The sequence below is a fragment of the Desmodus rotundus genome, chromosome 5 (assembly GCF_022682495.2).
Source record: "Desmodus rotundus isolate HL8 chromosome 5, HLdesRot8A.1, whole genome shotgun sequence".
Taxonomy (NCBI): domain Eukaryota; kingdom Metazoa; phylum Chordata; class Mammalia; order Chiroptera; family Phyllostomidae; genus Desmodus; species Desmodus rotundus.
The window spans coordinates 143,131,205-143,153,039 of NC_071391.1; the positions used below are offsets into that span (position 1 = coordinate 143,131,205).

Sequence of the window (21,835 nt, forward strand, 5' to 3'; positions counted from 1 at the left end):
TCTCTGTGCTAACAATTCTGCAATCTACTATCATTAGCCTTGGTCTTTCCCCTGAGCTGTAGACCCAACTATTCCTGCCCCCAGACACTTAACGTTTGGAACTCACAGACAAAACCTGTCCACTGCAGAGCAGGTCATTATCATCAATATCCCAGATACAGTCAATTCTTACTATTTATGGTAGTTGTGTTCTATAAAGTCACTACAAAAACCAAGTTAATGAATACCGAGTCACTGCTCCTAGGGGAAATACAGAGTGATGTTTCTGTGAGCTTCTGATCATAGCATCTTCATCAGCCAGCCAATTCCTTTCTCTGTAAAGATACATTATTTACTGTATTTTGTCGGTTCATTAATATTGAGTTCATGACCAACAGCATTATAACTCATGCCTGAGTGAAGCTTACCTAAAACACGTGTTTTTTTCCTTGAAGCACACCTTGCCTTATTGGGCTTAGAAACACTACACAGCAATTCGGAAGCACAAAATTTTAAGAAGCACAAAAATGCAAGATGTGCAGATGGCCAGCAGGTACACAAAAAGGTACCCAACATCACTAATCATCAGGGAAATGCAAACCAAAGCCACTATGAGATATCTCCTGACACCTGTTAGACGGCCATCATCCGAAAGACAGGAACTATTGAGTATTGGCAGGGATGTGCAGAAAAGGTGACACCGTGCACTGGCGGTGGGGATGAACATTGGTGCAGCTGCTGTGGAAAGCAGTGTGGTGCTTCCTCAAACAATTAAAAACCATATGATCCAGCAGTTCCACTTTTGGATATTTATCTGAAGGAATTGGAAAGACTTACTTACATCTCTAGTGCACGAACTAGTGACCTTTCACTTTGCTGGATGATGGGATGACACCCCCACCAACTGAGCCACACCGGTCAGGGCCTTGACCGATCTGTTTGTATCTAATTTTCCTTTTCTTCATTCTATTCATTACATTACAATTCCAGGTTTCCAAAACCATAACCGTCTTTAGAGTTGAAGTCTAAGTGTCTTAACATAGTTCACAAAGCCCTCCAGCCTTATCCTTTGTCGTCTTTCTCCCTCGACCCTGAAGCTCCAGCCATGAAGAGCTTCTTTCTGCTCATGGGATGCGTGATGCCTTCTTTCTTTGAACCCCTGTGTGTCTACAAGGAACACTTTTCCCCCCTTTTCTTTACCTGGCTTATTCTTCTGACTTGTTCTTTAATTTTGTGTATGAATGTCATTTTTCTTTTCTGGGAAGCCTTCTCTGACATCCTTCCACTCAGTGTGTGCACACTCGCCACCCTAATCCGTAGGGTTCTGTAGTTTATTTTAATATCGCTGCCTGTTTGTTGGTCTCCCACCGTAAATTCAGTGAGGGCGGGGACCATTCTCCGTGTCTGTCCCATGGCGATAAAGCACCTCCTCTAGTTAAGTGACGTGTTTTTCTGTGACAGTGTGTGCATTAATCGCTACGAAGCCTTTGGAGCACTGTGATACTGAGGACATAATGACATGAAATGAAAAAGTAATGTCAGCACGTCTTTTCACTTCCTTGACTATTATTTTATTTCTACGGGCTTATTCCACAGTAGCTTTTGAGTTTTAAAGTATATGAGCAATTAAAGGAATTTGAAGCTGCCGGGGCACACCTCTGTAGTTCCTCTGTTGACGCGCTAGCCAATGGGCGAGCACTCCATCTGTTATTCAGCTGGGCAGGTCAGACCTCCGCTTCTCAAATCCCACCTGTGAGCACCGAGTTGACAAATTGGCAGAGGATGTAGAATAATCAGAGGTGAATTTATTTAGCAGCCACTAGGGAAAATCTAACTCATTTTTGTAAATTAAGTAAGTTGGTCTTTTCTTCTGTTTTTATTCTATTGAATGATTATTTGAAAGGCAAAACTGTATCTAGTTTAGAATTAAGTAGAGGTTCATGCTTTTGTTTTTGTATAGAATTTCATCTTGTGTATTTGCTATCATTTATAACAAATAATGAAATTTGTATACTGTGGTCTAATTAAAGAGAAGGCTTTCTCTAAATTCTCAGCCAGTATATCTTGGCTCCAAAGCATGTTGAATATGTAACATCACACCAGAATAATAAAGGGCCTTTAGGGCTATTAACCTTCAAATGAAAAGCCCTTCAGTGTGTACGGAGTGTGATTGACTTTAATTATACTACTGTGCTGTGCGATGGTGAGAAGTGGTGAATGACTTTAACAAACCCACAGGCAGTTTCCACTTCTTATTTTTTACACAGAATCATTTGCTACTTCATTAACTTATGGACTAAGGAAGCCTTGAAATAGCTGTCTTCATGTTTTATTTTATTTTATAGGCATACAGACTCAGGTGTGTACAGTTATAATCACTTCAGCATTTTAAAACCTGTGTTTTCAAGTTACACCAGGGGTCAACAAATCACGACCCATGGGCCACATCCTGCCTGCTGCCTGTTTCTGTGTGACCTGTGAACTAAAATTGGTTTATATTTTTAAATGGTCTCTTTTTGATTAAAAAATCAAAAGAAGAATAATATTTCACGACAGGCGAAAATTATATGAAATTCTAATTTCAGTGGCCACAAGTAAGGTCCTCTTGGAACCCAGCCTCACTGACTTCTGCCTTGTCTATGGCTGTGTGTGCCTGCAACAGAGGAGTCACGGAGTTGCGACAAAGGCCGCATAGCTAACGAAGCCTAAGTGTTTGCTGTCCTACCCTTCACAGGAAACATTTGGTAACTGCGAAGCTATGCTTTAAGTTTACATGGTTTAGAAGCTTAAGTCACCTTTCCCTATTCAAAGAAGTCATGCTGAATAAGATTCTTCAGACTTTTGGGAAGGTGAAGGAAACCGAACTGGGTGTTGCAGGAAGTTTATACTTTCTCCCATGGGCAGGGCTTTCACTTTCTTCATTCATTTTTTACTTAATTTTTGAACAAGCAGTGGTTATTATGTATCAGACACTGTTCTAAAAGCTTTGTAACTCTTCTAAATCTTCCTAATAGCCATGTGTGGTTGGCATCTCTACAAATGAGAAAACCACAGCACATCTATTTGTGAAAGTTAAATAGTTAAATAGTGGAAGTTAAATTAGTGAAAGGGAAGTTATATAACTAGCCGTATGAGCCGTAGAGCTAGAAAGGATCGGAGCCACAATTTGAATGAAGTTGCCTGTTCCAAAATCAGTGCTTTTACCCAGTGTGCAATGCTATCTTTTCCTTTCCACTCTTGTATATTTAGAGAAGTCTTAAATTAAAACTAGACTTTAGTAATAGGGGAGCATCATGTTTTAAAAGCATTGAATTTATATTTGTTTTCTTGGGCTGCTATAACAAACTACCACAAACTGGGTGGCTAAAACAACAGAAATCTGTTCTGTCATAGTTTTGGAGGCTAGAAATAAAAAATCCAGGTGCCAGAAGGCCACCTTCCCTCTCAGACTCTGGGTAGAATTCTGCGTTGCATCTTTCTAGCTTCTGGCGGTGGCCGTCACTCCTCAGTGTCCCCAGGTTTGCAGTGGCGCCACTCCAGTCTCTGTGTCGCTGCATGATGTTCTGTTTGGCTTTGTCTCTGTGCCTTTTCTCCTCTCTTTTGAGGACACTAGTTATATTGGATTAAGGGCCACCCTACTTTAGTATGACTGTATATGAATTTAACTAATCACATCTTCAATGACCCTATTTCTAAATAAGATCACATGGAGAGACCCCGGGAAGGACGTGAATTTGGAGAGAACACTATTCAATTCAAACCAGTTACAGAGCTTTTGAGGCAGCTCTTGTTCTCTAGCACCTCACCTCGAAAGCCCAGAAACCCTAAATAAAAGTGGAAACTATGCACTAAGAATTTCCAGGGCCTTCCAACCAACTTCCTTCCCTTCCTTCCTTCCTTCCTTCCTTCCTTCCTCCCCTCCTTCCTTCCTTCCTTCCTTCCTTCCTTCCCCTCCCTCCCTCCCTCCCTCCCTCCCTTCCTTCCTTCCTTCCTTTCTTCCTTCCTTCCTTCCTTCCTTCCTTCCTTCCCCTCCCTCCCTCCCTCCCTCCCTCTCTCTCCCTTCAATTCTGTGATAGAGTATATTGTCTGGGAAGACTGATTTATTGTTCTTAGTTCCTATCTTTCTCCTGCCTGTCTTTGGCTCTTTGCTCATGATTCAGTTTTATTCTGGACATTTTTCTTTTGGAATGTTCTGTAAGTTTTTTTAAGGAGCATTTTCTCAACTGTTGCCTGTGAGAATGTTGGTTTGTCTCTATTCTTGTGAATTTGTGATAGTTGATTCAGAAACCAGCTTTGGTGTTTTGGAGGTTGAGTTCTAGTAGTTTCCTCCTAAGAGTCGTTTGTATCCATCACTATGAGATTTGTAGTAAGCTTCAACAAATGGTAATACTTATTTTTAATTTTTCCTGTGATTATTGTCATTGTTAAAATAGAATATCTTGAGAAATGTGGGGATGCCTCAGTTCCCAACCAGAGAGCTTCTCTTTTCCCATGAAATATTGGAGTAATTGTCCATTGTGTCAACTCATTTCCTTTCATTTGTTTACAGGGTGCCCGGGAAACATTTGAGAACTATTACCGAAAGCAGAGGCGAAAACAGGCCCGCTTGGTGCTCCAGCCTCCATCTAACATGGTAGTATCACCACCTCTTCTTTTCTCACTTTTTCACTTTTCTTTTCCTTGTATCTTTTAATTATTTTGCATGTATGCTTAACATTTTTTTTAACTGTCAGTCTGAGACCACTTTTTTTTTGTTCTTGTTTATTCTATTATAGTTGTCCCAATTTTTCCCCTTTGCCGTCCCCCGGCCTGCCCATCCCCACCCTGCTCCCACAGTCAGTTCCCACACTGTTGTCCATGTCCGGGGATCATCCACACACACTCTTTCATTAACCCCTTCCCCCTCTTTCCACTACTCCCCCTCCCCCCTTTTCTCTGGCAGCTGTCAGTCTGTTCCATGTTTCCATGTCTCTGGTTCTGTTTTGCTCCTCAGTTTATTTTGTTCGTTAGATTCCTCCTATAAGTGAGATCATATGCTATTTGTCTTTCACCGACTGGCTTATTTCACTTAGCATAAGTCTTCAGTTCCATCCATGCTGTCACAAAGAGTATGAATTCCTCCTTTTTTTCTGCTGCGTAGTATCCCATTGTGTAAATGTACCACAATTTTTAAATCCATTCATCTACTGATGGGCACTTAGGCTGTTTCCAACACTTGGCTGTTGCATATAGCCCTGATATGAACATTGGGGTGCATAAGTTCTTTAGAACTGGTGTTTCAGGATGCTTAGGGTATATTCCTGGCAATGGAATCACTGAGTCAAAAGACAATTCCATTTTTAGTTTCCTGAGGAAATTCCATACTGCTTCTCACAGCAGATGCACCAGTCGCATTCCCACCAACAGTGCACTAGGGTTCCTTGTCTCCACATCCTCGCCAGCACTTGTTGTTTGTTGATCTGTTCATGATGCCCACTCTGACCATTGTGAAGTGGTATCTCCTTGTGGTTCTAATTTTCATATCTCTGATGACTAGTGATGCTGAGCATCCTTTCATATGTCTCTGGGCCCTCTGTATGTCCTCCCTGAAGATGTATCTATTCAGGTCCTTTGCCCATTTTTTAATTGGATTGTTTGTCTTCCTGGTGAGACAACTTTGATGAATGTAAAAAAATACCAATACCAACATCTATTGATTTCTATGTGTGAGGCATTGTGCTAAGTCTCATTTTGTCCTCACTGTAACCCTGTAAGGTAGGTACTATTATTATATTTATCTAATAGTCTTGGGAACTGAGTCTTAAGAAATTCTAAAGTAGATATTAAGTTTGTCTTAATGTAGCAAAACAGAAATAACTTTTTTCTTCTTTGCTTCATTGCAGCATGAAACTTTAGATGGCTACAGGAAGTATTTTAATCAAATTGTAGGGTAGGTATATGTGTGTGTGTGTGTAAATTTATACACTTTCAATACATAATTTGTGAGACTTGGAAAAATAAAATTTTCATTGGGAAATTGTTTTGTTTTAATTCTTAAGGCAAGATTTAGTTTTGAATTTCTGATGATTTTCGAAGGAATGGTTTTAATGTTATATTGCTGCAAAGGACTTTTTGTGGATAAAGGGAGAAAAACACTGAATTGTAATCCTATTTTATTTGATGTTTTGTTTCTCCATTCTTGGTAACAGGGAACCCAATAATCAGCAAAAGTTGGCAGAATTTTTCTAAAAAGGCCAAATAGTAAAGTGTTTTAGGCTTACCACGCCGTAAGTTTATTTTTTTTTGGTCCCAGCTATTCAGTTCTGTTACAACGTGAGAGCACCTTTCAACGGTACATGCATGAGTGGGCATGGCTGTGGTCCCATAAAACGATGTTTATAAACACGCACAGTGGGCTAGGTTCATCCCGGGGGTACAGGGTTTGCCACGCTCGTCTACAGTATCTGTGCTAATGTGGGGTTACAGTTCCCAGCTAAACACCCCAAAATAGGCATCTTCTTGTAATTGCAAAATAATGACTTTGCAGCTTATAGAAAGGGAAAGAAATTAGATTGGTCCATGAAATTTATTTTATTTAAGGAAATTTAAGTAAATTTGATTAGATTAAGATTGTTCCAATTTAGTTGATAGTTTTGATTAAAATATATCATGAATATTCCATATTTAAAGAATCGTTTTAATTGGTATGAGCATTTAGGCAAAGTAGCTTAAATATACTTTAAATGCAAAACAATATAAAAGCCCCTGCAGAGTGTTGCTGGCAGCGTCCCCTTTGTGAGGTGCCTTTTCCCTGCTTTGTAAGAAAGTCCATACGAGGACAAGGGTAATTATTTCGATATTTTAGGTGTTGGGTTCTTAAAATATATGTATTTCAGCCTTTATTGTCTCTTTCAGCCTACTGTTTTTTTTTTTTTTTAATGCACTAATGGCCTGATTTTTTTAGTATAATAAAATTAGCTTCCTTTACCTATAAATATTTTCTTCCCTTTTAAATTGCTGGATAACACGGTTAACATTGAACAGAAATGTAACTCCAATTTCTGTAGAAGTGGTTAACAGGGTATCAGCATCAGGGGCATAATTCTAAGTCTAAGAAATCTGATTTTATTTAAGATACCAAACAGCTTTCTTTAGGAAAAAATGACTATTAACTTAGAATATAACAGCGGCTCTTGATGTTTGTCAACCCTTGGAGATAGTAGGTAAACTGCAATTTCTGACAACCGTGCTTTCTGTTTACCTCAATCCTAGCTTTTTTGTGGTTGAAGATCATATTTTACATACAACCCAGGGCTTGGTCAACAGAGCCTACATTGATGAACTATGGGAAATGGCACTTTCCAAAACCATCGCAGCACTCCGTACCCACTCGGTATGTAAGAAGCCCAGAGAAGTTCTTACTTTGAATTTATTGTCTATGGTATTCAGTGTTTTACTGTTTCAAAGAGTCATGTGTGTGTCATCTGAAATCTGAGATCAGGATGCCAGCATGGCGGGTTTCTCGTGAAGACTTTCTTCCTGGTTTGCAAATGGTCGTATCTTTATTAAGTCCTCACGTGGTCTTCGCTCAGGTGCATTCCAGTGTCTCCTCACCCTTCTGTAAGGACACCAATCCCATCAGACTAGGGTCCTACCCTGTTACCTCATGTGATCTTAATTATCTAAGGCCCTGTCTCTAAATACAGCCACACATGGGGTTGGGGCTTCAGCACATGAATTTCGGGGAACACAACCATGCAGCTCATAAAGTCTGCTCTTTCCCAACATGTTTTGAAGGCCACCATTATCATAGAATGACATGAATGCTGAGGTCTGTTTCTAGGCTCTGTGATACTCCCTCTCCCTTTCCTTCTCCTTGCATGTCTTGAATCAGTACCACATTGTTTTGATCATCACACCTGCAATAGTATGGTTGAATTTTCTATAGGACATGTATTCTCCAAAATCCTCTTTTTAAAAGATGCTGACTATTTATCTTACTATTTTTCAAGAATAATTTGAGAATGACTTTGCCACATTTCTTCCACCTCTTCCCTCTCCCCCCATCTGTAAATTTAATTGGAAATAATTGATATATTTCAAAATCTGGTATTTTTCACCAGGAATATGTGTACTTTTCTCTTGCTTGCTTTCATGTGTTTTGGTAGAATATTTTATGCTCTTCATCTAAGTCTTGTTTTTGGTGCTTTATGGTTTTTTCAGGTAATATTTTAAGGAAAGTTTTTTCCAATTATATTTATTAACTAGTATTACTGTTATTCTATGGAAATCTTTGATTTTGTTTATTTTATATTTGTTCATTTCAGTGAGTTTTACCAACATTTTTCCTGGGGAAAGCTGTTTGTTTGTTTGTTTGTTTTTAGAAAGCTTAGATTTCTCCCGAGCTGTTTCTTTTACGTAAAGCAGTGGTCTTAACGTTTTGTGTGTGACGGATGACGTTTGGTGAATCCGTGCGGCGAGTCCGTAGGGCTCTGGGCAGGACCGCACACTCTCTTCCTCGCGCAGTTGCTTTCGATGTCACCAGGAGCAGGACACTCTCCACGTGTGCTAATTAAAGTACATATATATATAGAAAATTAATCTTAATGGAGTTTCTCCTTGTAGATCGACCATATATTCTTTTGAATTGAAGAATAAATAAAATGCCGCCCGCCCCCACTCAGCATCATCTACAGAGTGGGAGGAACTAGATTAGTTAGGGCTGGAAGTGGGTAGCAGGGGTAAGGACATAACAGCTTCAAGGGCACAGGTTTCTTTTTGAAGTGAAGAAAATGTTCTAAAATTCACTGTATTTGTGTTTGCTCATACCTGCAAATATACAAAAAAGCTACAAACCAATGAATTATGTATTTTAAATGGGTGACTTGTGTGGTATGGGAATTGTGTGGTATGGGAACTGTATGAAAACATGAGTTAACATCACCCACATTTACTCATGAACCATTTTATCTGTTATGAGACAAAATAGTTGATGCCGCAGATGTGAATTCTATTTCGTGACACTGTTTATTGCATTACATTACTCACAAGCAAAGCAAAATAAGAATGACCCAACCATCAAAACAGACTCTATATCAGAGTGATACTTGTTTTGAAAAATCTGTATTTAAAACTCTATTTAAAACTAACCTTTTACTTTTTCCATTGAATTATTAGTCATTACTCACATTGGAAACATTTCAGAAGATAGAATATTTCAGGTATTAATGTGTGTAATAGTCTCATGCTGATTTCAAAACAGTAAAGATCTTATACAGTGTCTCACCTAGAATTCAAGTTTAACAGTATATTAAAATGATAATATGCTAATACAAAGGAGAGTTCATATCAGAAATGGTTCAATATTAGATCTGCTGATATAATTGATAATATGATTGTTAATATGATAAATGTGATAAAAGATAATCTGATAATACTGAAAAGGTATTTTTAAGATTAAAAATTATGGAACAGTGTAATCCTGTGTGACTCAAAATACTTACATTTTATAGATATAAAATATTGCACATTTTTTATTAGGTAGTGAAGAGTGTGTACTGTGATAGTGGTTTTGTGTACACCCACACCCACAATCAAACCCATTCCCTGTCACACATATAACTTAGGTTTTTTTGAGTCAAAGAGTATACTAAGCATATGTGTCTTCCAGGTCTCCTAACCAAATTGTCATTGAAATACCATGGGGGGAAACAACTAAAGAGGGAAACTTGTCCAAGTACCATGTATAGGGTAGAAGTTTCAAAAATTTTTCTTGAACTTAGAAAGCAGATGAAATCAGAATAATGATGGAACCTGAGAATAAAAATTACGTTATGTATGGTAGGGGATGGTTACTGTCAAAGTTGGAGACATTCTTCCAGAGGGAATATAGGAACACTCAAAGTTCAAAGTCAACAGATGCAGCGAGCAGGACTGGGCCTAGGATGAATCATAAGGGAAATTATTAGAGGTTTGCTTTCCAAAACCCTTGGTTGGCCAGCTGCTTACCCAATTCATTTGGCCAACCTTACTACATAAATAAGGAGGCAACAGCACAATCAGTGAAGTTCTCTGGTACTGCTTTTTGAATAAAGTGATTCGTTTGCCCCACCCACTTACAAAGAGCCTATACTCAGTTTCTTGGTAAATAGACTTAAAACTGTAGAGGATGAAACCCATACCAGTTATTCATACTAATCAACCTACTCCTTCATTCCATAACATGAACAGCCAAGAGCCATAAATATTCTGGGAAAATCAATGACAGCAAATAGAATACAACAAAAAACAAATAGAATACCTATTCTTTAGCCAACATAAATAATTTATGGGCTTGGGGGAAAATTTACAAAGTAATAATCATTTTCCACTTTAGAAGTATGGAAGGCTAGGTTATTCACACCATCGATTCAGCTGGAAATAGCTAACAGAGCTGCTTTACGTATGTATGTCATGCGAGATGCTTAGACTCGGTAAGGACAGTAAGGACTTAGCAGGTCAGACCCACGGGAAGTGGGCCATCCAAGGAGACAGGCTCGGCACTTCAGTTGCCTTTGCCTTGAGGGCACATGTTAGTCCAGACAATTTGAACTCAGATTTTGACAGCCTTTTGGGCCCACCCAAGATAGAGATGGAAAATACGAAAGTTAAAAAACACAGATAATTGATGTGGAGTTTTGGTTTTATCTAATAGCTAGAGAGAAAGGGTAGTCACAAAGGAGGGGACTTTATTAATTACAGAAGTAAAAGGAAATTTCCCTGCAGCGAAGAAACACTACATAGTTAAAGTTAAAAGGATGCATCTTGGGTCAAGCAGACAGTTTTTTCACATCTGAAAATATATATATTTTAGTTTGAGAGCAAAAGGAAGGCATTTTCAAACATATGAGGATTCAAAGTTTATATTTTACCTATCTTATCTCATTGGTGTTCTACAATGAGGAGTGTAAAATGAAAAAGAAATCCAATATGTAAGATGAGATAGGATTAAATAAATGTGTTAAAAAGAGGTTAAAACTCATGGATAAATCTAAATAACTGATTATTTATAAAGTTTAATGCTGTTAAGAGTACCTACAAAAGGAGAGGCTTAATATTTAAAAAGTTTACATGAAAACTCTAGATTATTTCAAGTAAACTACTGAGCAGAAAGTATATGACTTATTAATAACCAGGGTAACATAATTTAAAAGACTTGACCAAATGGAAAAAAAGAGAGGAAACAAAAAAGGAAATAATCATAAATAGAAAACTTAAAATGGCTGGAATAGGTCCAAATATGTCAGTAATCGTGGGAAATGTCAGAATTAGAAAGGTTTTTAGTTTGGTTACTAAGAGATATTCTTATAAAATTAAGAGTACCTTTAAAGATTGAACATAAAGTGGAGCAAAAATGGCAATGTTCTACAAGGCAATAGAACTGAAGTTGGAGACCATTAAATGGGAGAGGAGAGGTATTTTTTGTATTAATATTAGTTTTAACCCACCAAAATGCTAATAGCTTATTTGCAGGAGACAAGCAAGCATAGATATGTGTGAAAACAGAACTGTTAGTAATAGGAATAGAAATTGATGAACCACAACGTTGTGGGACAGTTTAACAACACACCTCCTTCAGAACTGAGATATCAAGTAGAGAATACGTAACCAGACTATAACTAAGACAGTTTGAATAACAAAATCACTGAACTTTTAAAATAGTGACATACAGATCTTTGTATCCTGCCCACAGAAACTGTCTTCTGTGTCATTTCAGTTTTCAGATTTGTTGCTGAGAGATTATATATGGATCTTATTTGTAATCTTTATTTTCCTCTGTATTTATGTTTATTTTCTCTTCTGTACTCCTTATAGTTTTGCTTTCTCTTTGTTGTTTAATCAGACTTGCCTAAGATTTTTCTATTTTATTGATTATATACTTTTTTTTAGAAAATGAAAAACCATTTCTATTGAATTTATTGGAGTCACATTGGTTAATAAAATTTTATAGTTCACAAGTGTACAATTTTACAATACATCATCTGTGTACTGTGTGTTCACAACTCAAAGTCAAGCCTCCCTCTGTAACTGTCCCCCTTTACCCTCTTCCGTCTGCCCTCGCCCTCCTTGGTGGTCACCATAGTGTTGTCTGTGTCTGAGTTCTTCACTCATTATGTTTTTAAATCGAGCTTTTGGTTTCATCGATCAAATCTTTCATGTGTTCTCTAAGTCATTAATTTCTGCTTTCAATTTTATCAGTCTTTTTCTCTCACTTACGTATGGTTTATTTTGGCCTATTTTGGCCTATCTTCATGACCTGAGAGCTTAGTTTGTTTACTTTTCATCTTTTGTGTTTTTTAATATTTGAATATAAAGAAATATATTTATTTTGAAAATGGCTTTAGCCACATTTCATAGGTTTTTATATGAAGTATGGTTCATTTAAAAATAATCTGCAGTATCAATTTAATTCATTCTATAACTGAAGAATTATTTAAAAGTGTGTTTTTAAATTTCCAAGAGTTAAAAATGTAGGTCATGGCCTACTGGAGTCTCTACGCAGCTCCTCCCTGGCCAGACCTGTTGTTACCATAAATCTGGTGTTGGACTCTTTCTTGAGAGCCTTCACCAGGCGAAGCAGTAAACAATTAAATCAAAATTTTGTTTTATTTTTAATAACTCAGATGTTTTCCTAATTGTCTCTTATTTCCTTTAGTCTTACTGCTCTGATCCAAACCTTGTGCTAGATTTGAAGAACCTCATTGTGCTTTTTGCTGATACACTTCAGGTTTGTGACTTCTGTTTACATGTATTTATTTAGATTAGAATTTCATCAGCTCTAAATCTTTCCACTGTCCACCTAAGCTTGAATAGTACCTTTCAGTTTTCAGTTGTGTTTCTTCTTTTCCTAGAGCTAGACCTTTTTAGCATTTCGGGATCATCACCGTGACCATTTAGGTTCTCATGGATAGTTCCCATCCCCCCTTTTTCCTTAGAACAAATCAATTAATTGAAGCAGCCACTACCTTAGTTTTCCAAATGTTCTTAATTCACATATAATACCTGTGGGACTTCAGAGTTTCTTAACTGCCATCTTAAATAATGATTATTGATTTGAACAACATATTACATTAATAAAATAGCATTAGAACTGTGAGTGGTAGCATGTTCAATTTCTCTGCCTTCTCCTGATGGTTCTATGCATTACAGGCAGAGTTGTAGGGGGAGGTTAGCTGACGTTATACCCTGTATATGTTGATTTTAATTTTCATCTTTTGTTTTTTTCTGACTGGCTTAAATATTTTGGTATGTATTTTTTTTTATTTCTTGAGAGATAAACACCAGATATTAGGTGGTAATGAAGGGCTCTTTATCATGGTTTCATTTAAATTGTTGGCCAAAGAACAAAGATATCTTTCAATGCTTAATCTTTCTCCTGTTATTGAAAAATAATCACCTTATAAAATGAAGCTAATTCCTTATTTTGTTTCAGGTTTATGGTTTTCCTGTAAATCAGCTTTTTGATATGCTATTAGAAATCAGAGATCAATATAGTGAAACTCTGCTAAAGAAGTGGGCAGGTATTTTTAGGTGAGAAATCATTTATGTTATTATGTGTGTGTGAGTGCACGTGTGTGTGAGTGCAAGCGCGTGTGTGTGTGTGTACATTGTGTTTATGCATAAGGTGTTTCAGATGTAATGAGCAGCAAGCAGGCTTATATATTCTAGCTATGACCCAGGTTATGAATGACAATAAAAGTAAATTGCAATGATGTCCCACATAAAGCTCCCAAGATATCCAGTATCAGTGTGTTAGTGTCTGCCTTGTGGGAGTCCCCAGATCCCATTGTAGCTTTTTTTGTTCCCTTGAATAAAGAAGTATCTCCATTCATGCCGTGTATATCATCTCGTGTCTTCTTATTCAATTTTTTGTTTTCTCTTTGGGGACCATCATGTCTAGTCTGCAGCTCATTCATAAGGTGGTGGCTTTTCGGCCCTTTTGAATAGTTTTGCTTCTTTGGAATCTTTTTTTTTTTTTTTTAATCTTTTTTGAAACCTCACTCATGTGATTCCTCATCTTTTTCCTTCTCCACACACAGAAAAGAGGCCTATTACAACCCAATATTTGAAGCATATTATTTAAATAGTTGTCATAACATGCATACACCAGTAAGGAAGTTATTTTGTTACACCTCCCACTTAACAAATGTCTCCTCTGACTGGCATACACCCCGTGTCATTAACTTGAGTCTCTTTTCCTTTTGAATCTTTACTCCTTTAGCCAGCGATCTTCCTGCTTACTGCATGATCCCTTCCCCAGATCAGCTCACCTTGTTTTCAAGTTCCTGCAGCTTTAAGGGCTTACATTGCCCCTTCAATCTTAACTCTGTAGAGTGTATGAACATATCTCTAATAATCACATAGCAAAACTCATTGTATATTAATATAAACATTTGTATTTCTGAAAAACAGGGTTATCTAATGGTGCAATTGTATTTAATGAAAAATATCTCTACAGGAACCTTGAAAAGTCATTACATGATATATTCATGTCTTAAGAGCATCTGATCTGATGTCTTCAGTAAATTTCTATCTTGATTTTGATGGCATGGTTTTGCTTTTATAGAACCCCCAGTCTAGTTAAGGAGTCAGAACCTAAGAGGTTAAAAAACATTGTGCTTACTATAGAGCAGTAAATGAAGTAAATGAACATAATTTGGACTTATTGTGGAAGTTACTTTTTCTCATCTGCCAATTTTGAGAGAAGATCTAATATAGGGTTCAAGAACATAATCAAATTTATATTTAAAATATATTTCATTTATTTATTTTTTAGAAAGAGGAGAAGGGAGGGAGAAAGAGGGAGAGAAACATCAATGTGTGAGAGAATCATCGATTGGTTGCCTCTTGCGCGCCCACAACTGGGGACCTGGCCTGAAACCCAGGCGTGTGCCCTGACCAGGAATCAAACTGGTGGTGACCTTTTGGTTTGAGGAATGACTTTAACCCACTGAACCACACCAGTCAAGGCTCAGATATATCTTATTTAAAAACAAAAAACAAATGAAACCCCTTTGCCTTTTCCAGAGCACTTTTTTTTTTTATTGTTAATTTACTTGCCTTAAGGCTTCGTTATGTTGCCTTAAATATTCTGTCTCATTTGTAAATCTCAAATACTGAGAGATCATATTTATAATTGTGTTCTGTTTGTTTCAGAATGTAGTTTCTTTTTGTTTTCTTTTAAGGATGTCCTTACCCGAAGCCAAATAGCTATGCTGTAGAAGGAATAAACTAGGGACTGGGAAATGTTTGTCTTGGGTTGCGGAATATACATACACTACCATTGGAGTTCATCTAAAAATTACTGTGTTCACTACAGTCATGAACCCACTCTCCCGCTCCCTCCTTTCCCTCCCTCCCTCCTTTCCCTTCTTCATTTTCTTTGCCTTTTTAAAAAATTGTTGTTCAAGTACAGTTGTCTCCATTTTCCCCTCACAACCCCCGCCCCATCCCCACCTCCCACTCTCAATCCTATACCCCTTTGGTTTTGTCCATGTGTCCTTTATATATTTTCCTTGATGACCCTTTCCCTTTTCACCTCCATTATCCCCTCCACACTCCCCTCTTGTTACTGTCAGTTTGTTCTTTATTTCAATGTCTCTGGTTATGTTTTGCTTGCTTGTTTGTTTTGTTGATTAGGTTCTACCTATGGGTGAGATCATATGATATTTGTCTTTTATTTTCTTTATAGAAACATACTTGATTCTGACAACTATAGTCCCATACCAGTAACAAGTGAAGAGATGTATAAAAAGGTGGTAGGACAATTCCCATTCCAAGATATTGAGCTGGAAAGGGTAAGGAATACTTTAAGGTAGACTTCTCTATTTGGTTTGGCATCCTTTACAAGCTTTCATTGTATCAGTCTCATTGAAGGCATTACCTCTAACTCTGTGGGCTAGAACTAGAACACCTTCAAAGGAGGCTTTGGGCTCAGAACAGATTTCTGTTTGGGGAGTCCAGTAGATGGCTTTAGGGTCCTTTCACCTATGAGGTGTTTGTGGTGTTGAAGTATTTGTTTTACAATTCGAAATACTTGCTTTTATTATACCCTGAGGATATTTTCTCCCTACAACACAGTAAAAATTTACCTTTTGTGCTGTATGATTCTGTTGGTTTTGACAGTGCATTGAGTCACGTAAAGTACTACTGCAGTAACCGCAGGGACCAGCTCCATCGGTCCCCCAGACTCCTTCCTGCTGCCCCGTTTCAATCAGTCCCTCCTCCCGCCCCCAGCCCTTGCCAGCCACCAGTCTGGTTGCTGTCCATCTACTTTTGCTTTTTCTGGAATGCCAACATTATTGGAATCATGTAGTATGTAATCTTTGAGACTGTTTTTTTTTTCACTCAGCATAATGCTTTTGTAATTCATCCAAATTGTTGCATGTTATTAATAGTTCATTCTGTTTTACTGCTGAATATATAGGACAGGTTATTTATACCTTCATGTTTTGGAGGACATTTGAATTATTATTTATTTAAATTTATATCTTATTCCTTTTAGTATTAGGAAACTTACAGACATACTTTCTTAAATTGTGGTTGTTAAGCAGACAGCTCACAATATAGAAAGAAATTCCTTTTGCATTGTAATTAATTTGCAGTTAACTTTAATGTATGTTTGTGATTTGTTTTCATTAATTCTTGCATTTTACAGCAACCATTTCCAAAAAAGTTTCCGTTCTCTGAATTTGTGCCCAAAGTTTACAACCAAATTAAAGAATTCATCTACGCCTGTCTGAAATTTTCAGAAGACCTGCATCTAAGGTATAGTACGATACAGTGGAAATGCAAGCAACACTGAGATTGCGACTGTGTGGATAAATAACTCGAAAAAATTTGATATCCTGTCAGTTCTGATTTGGAAAATCTTGAAATAGTAGCCCTTCACAGCATGGCACTGCTATGTTTACGTAGTCACAGTGAAAGGGGAGGTTGGAGACGTTTGGATATCTTGTTTTTGTTTCTATTACTTAGCTTGTTCTCTGCTATTCACAGATTTGCATTTCAGCACTTTCTATTAGTGAGAATTCATTAGAATAGAGTAATGTAACATACTACTCTTGACATTCCATTTAATGAAATTTTAAGGCCAGTAGGAGTGTAGCAGATAAAACCCTTTGGAAATACCCCTCTTTCCAAATGTTCTCTGCATTTGTTAAAGGTCTCCATATCTCCTTTACTTTATATTCGGTTATTTAACTAACATATACCGAGCCTGTTAATATACTGGATACATCCTGCTTTGGGGGAGTGCATAAGTAAAAGGTGCAGTTTTTTGCCCTTAGATATTGTCAGTCTCTACTGAGGATGATGGACATGAGGACAGACATGTGAAATATGCCAGGGCGAGTGTTGTACTCTGGACAGGGTACTGATTTTAAGTACCTAGAAGAGCACTTGGCTCATCTTGAAGAATTTGAGGGAGAATAGTTGTGATGACCAGCTCCGTAAAGGGACCTACTTCTCTCGGGAAATGACACTTCCCTTCACCCGAGTCAGGAACCCCAGAGTCATTTTCAATTCCTAGTCTGTTAACAACTCTTTAAAAAAATAATTTCTTATTTTTCAATTACAGTTGACATATGATATTATACTAGCTTCAGATATACAATCCAGTAATTAGACGTTTATATAGTTTATGAAGTGATCACCCCAATACATCTAGTACCCATCTGACACCATGTGTATTTGTTACAATATTATGGAGTATATTTCCTGTGCTGCACCGTACATCTCCATGGCTATTTTGTAACTCTCAATTAGTACTTCGCAATCCCTTCATTCACCTTTTTCAACCTCCCACCCCCAAACTGGCCACCGTCAGAATTTTCTCTGTATCTATGAGTCTGTTTCTAATAACTCTTATTCTTAAAAACAAAGTTTCAGGCATTGGTCTAAATTCCTGTAAACACTTCACAAATATGTTATTACATCTGTACAGCTCAAAGCAGCACTTGTCTATGGGACACTAGGAAGCACACTGCAGTTTTACAGAAGAGGAAGTGGGGCAGAGAGTGGGTAACTCCATCACGGTGACGCAGGGAGTAAGTGCTGGAGTCCGGTTCAGATCTCATTAGCATCGGCGTAAACAGAGCAATCACTGCCATGTTTAGAATTCTTACTCTTCGGTAGTCATTCTGTTAGTATCTCACACGCTTCATCTCGGGTAGTTGTCGTAGTATTTCTCCGAGTGAAACCCTCATTATTCCTATGTAACAAGTGAGGGCAGTGCTCATTTGTAAATGAGCTTCCTTAAATCTAATTGGTGACCTATGGTATGAATTATTATTTTTTTCCAGCCCTTCTTTTTTAAGCTATCTCTTCACAATGTAGCTGCTTTAATTTACACTGTAGTCATATTTGACCTGGACTATTTGAAAAGTCTCCTAATTGTTTTTCTATCTGTAAGTCTACTTTCCCAACCATCTCTCTTCTCTCTCCTGATTCTATTCTGTATGTCCCCTAGAGTCACTTTTGTCATTTTTCTAAAATCAAAGCTCACTTAACTTTTGTTCTTTTCACCTTCTCAGGGATTCCTTGTGGCCTACAGGATAAAGTGTGCTCTAGCCTGACCCATTTCTCTACGTGACCCCCCCCCCTCCCAGCATACCCCTGACCTAGTCCCCCCATACCCTTTGCAGGCTCATACCCCAGGGTGATTTCCCTGTCACCCCACGCTTCGGTCATACCGGCCTTCCTGCTGTCTTCTCATCAGAGCTATTTCATACCTCTCCGGCCTTGCTCATGACTCTTCCTCTGCTTCAAACTACTTGTCCTTGTTAGTACTCTTGACTGGCTTCTGGCTGTCCTTCAGAGCACAGTTAAACATGTACTGAATGAAGCCTTTTGACCACTTCCATTCCTAGTGGAGGTAATTTAATGACTCCTTGTGCTACTTCTGTACCCTGTGAATACTCATCTTAGGTTCTGTTGCTCTACTTGTGTCTATGTGTTTCTGTATGTGTCCGACTGTAGGTTTCTTCCTTTATCGGTTTATTCACCACACATTATGAGTAATTATTATTTGTTAGATGGTGGTTGGTAGGAAGGTCATTTAAGATGATGGAAATATGGTCCCTGTGGTGAAGGAATAACTATTCTAACTGAGGAACTGAACAATTGGTGCTAAGTGCTATGATGGATACATGGGGCCAACATAGTAACCAACGCTGAGACAAATTGAGAATGTCAGAAAATGCTGCTTGAAGGTAGAAACATTGTATATTTTGTTCAACATGGTATGTCCTGCACCCAGTTCAGTAAATTAAAAGAATGAATGAGTGACTAAAATGTATAGTATGCCAGGCAACTCTGGAAATAAGCCTAATCGAAAAACAGTTTGAGTAACATGTTCGATAGCCATTCTTACTGAGTAAAAAATGAAACATGGGGTTTATACAATTAATTTGGTTTTTTCTTTGAGAATGAGATTAATTTCGTAGACATTTCTCTTGGAATGAGATTGTCTTTGGGACTTTATGTTACAGTATGTAAATTATTACAAGTACATTGCATAGTGACTTTTCTATCCTCTTTTGGAGGAAAGGTAATATGGTAAAGGGATAATGTGAGTAAGTTGTTCAGAAGGCTTCTTCTTAGTTGGAGTGTTTGCCTGAAAATTCCCTTTGATATTCTTAACATTGACAATTGACAATTTAACATATACATTCAATTTGGGAAGATTTTCTGCCTTTTACTCTTTGGCTGCCGTGTACCTTATTTTCTGGACTACATTTACCTGTAACCTGTAGTGACAGAGATCACTTTGACAAGCGTAGCTGTCATGGGGGGAGGTTATAATATGGGAGTCAGCCATAGTATATATGAAAACAATTAGTTCTCTTAAACATAAGGCTTTCAAAACAAAAGAACTGCTGTATTGATATTTTTATGAAGCTTCAAGGATAATTATGTTCAAATCAAGCTTTCATTCTTTTTCTGCAAGCATTTTCACTTTCACATTAGATAAAAATCTGAAAGAATTATAAATATTGAAAAATTTATAATTATGAGTTCTGAAGACACAGAATTGTCTGGGAAAGAAAGTTCTTTTATAAAACAGTAAATAAGTGCCATTTCTGTAGTAAAATAATGCTCTAGCATTTGCACTTAACTTAAAAAGGTAAGATACACACATACATGTATATACATACACATATTTTTAAGTTACTAGAATTCAATCTCTGTAAAGAATTTGGGAGACACAGAATAGTGTGCGCACGCACGCACACACACACAACTTGTAAGACCCCAAACTACCACCTACTGATGACCCCTATGTGTGGGGATTTTTTCTCTTAGTCTTTCTTTCAGCGAATACACACACACATACACAGAGTGCTTTTCTTTTGTTAAAACAAGTTACTGTGAGGTACTTCCACTTCTGTTTGTAATACTGAAGACTAGAAAGGGTATTGCTTTCTCCCTGACAGGGAAAAAAATCAAAAACAAAGCAAACTACAAAATGAAAACATTTCTGGAACCCATCAGGGAGTTGAAGTTACAGGGTGACCAAACACCCTGGAATCCAAAATAAGAATGCCCCCCCCACCCCCCACCCCGCAATCCCAGGAGAGAGTGATAGGATGCACTACAGACTCCTGTGCAGGGCAAGGAGGAAGGGCATAGCGATCATGTGGGTGAGAACGTAGAAATTAATTACATCGTAGTGGATCACTAATGCCTTAGTTGAAGCTAGCATGTTAGTACAGAACCCCTCCTTGTCTGTCCCGGATCCATAAGGAATTTATACTCACTCATATATTCTTTGCAATGGACCTCCGCTGCATGCTCATGGGAAAGATTGGGAGCTGGCTAAGAGATCAGAATCATCCATGCTTTTGCAGGCATAGAGAAGGGGATCAGCTGCTGCTATGAAAGGGCGTGGAGGAACCCTCTGGTTTGGACTCCTCACTCATACTGATCAAAAACTTTATAGCACTGGGGGAAGGGAAGCCAACTCTGTCTCTCTGCAGGGCACAGGAAAAGACCCATTATTACTACAGGGAGGACTGAAGGAAAAAGCAGTCTTTTTACCCCAGGGATAATGGTAGAAAACAGTCCTGGGCCCAGGATCTTATACCAAATACCATTAGTGGTCTTCCAACAATGGGGGAAGGCACAAAACTGCACTAGATTCCCCACAGAGACAAGCAGGGTTGGGCTGTCACTGGAAAGAAGGGAGGGATGTTGAGCAAGCTCCACCCCTTAGCACCAGGCACACGGGACCTACCTAAGACTGGTCCTGGTCAGGACAACAGAGAAAGTCCTTCAGTCTTTACTAATAGTATAACCAGAACTAGATAATCTGCCACCGGACGATGGGCAAGAATGCAGATTTGCGTAGATACGGGTACATCAGTTCTGTGTGGTAGGCTGTAGGTGTAGCCGAAAGCTGTGGATGATGCAGAAACTTTAGGAAGACCCTTCTGGGACCCGAACACCCACACGAGGCACGTGGTAGCATTAGAAAACTTTGAAATCTATGAGGCACTGAAGATAACCATAGCAACAACAAAAGCCAAACCCAGTTCAACCCCTGCATAAACTAATGGCCCAGCAGGAGAAGGGAGATAGTCATTTCCCAGTATAAATGCTTTTACCTCAGTCTCTACTGTTTTATATACGATATCCAACCTTCAATAAAAAAATGTGAGAAATACAAAAATGCAATTAACAACTCATTGTCAAGGTACAGTAAAATCAACAGAACCAGACTCAGAGATGACCCAGATGACAGAAGTATCGGTTAGGCACTTTATAAAATACCACATACATGAACAGATCAATGGAAATTATTAGAAAGAGTTAAATTGAAATGTTTGACATAGGAAAC

At 38.0% G+C, this 21,835-nt stretch overlaps 1 protein-coding gene across 7 annotated transcripts in view; it reads left to right on the forward strand.

The window, feature by feature from the left end:
* The window catches only part of EXOC6B (exocyst complex component 6B), a 542,713-nt gene that overhangs the window by 257,470 nt on the left and 263,408 nt on the right, over nucleotides 1–21,835 (forward strand). For all 7 annotated transcript variants that reach the window (XM_024552690.4, XM_053923770.2, XM_045189356.3 and 4 more), the window contains 7 exons: nucleotides 4,529–4,612; nucleotides 5,862–5,908; nucleotides 7,231–7,351; nucleotides 12,653–12,724; nucleotides 13,430–13,527; nucleotides 15,689–15,794; nucleotides 16,655–16,764. In XM_024552690.4, the coding sequence (XP_024408458.3) occupies nucleotides 4,529–4,612; nucleotides 5,862–5,908; nucleotides 7,231–7,351; nucleotides 12,653–12,724; nucleotides 13,430–13,527; nucleotides 15,689–15,794; nucleotides 16,655–16,764 (638 nt within the window). The remainder of the gene's footprint in view (nucleotides 1–4,528; nucleotides 4,613–5,861; nucleotides 5,909–7,230; nucleotides 7,352–12,652; nucleotides 12,725–13,429; nucleotides 13,528–15,688; nucleotides 15,795–16,654; nucleotides 16,765–21,835) is intronic.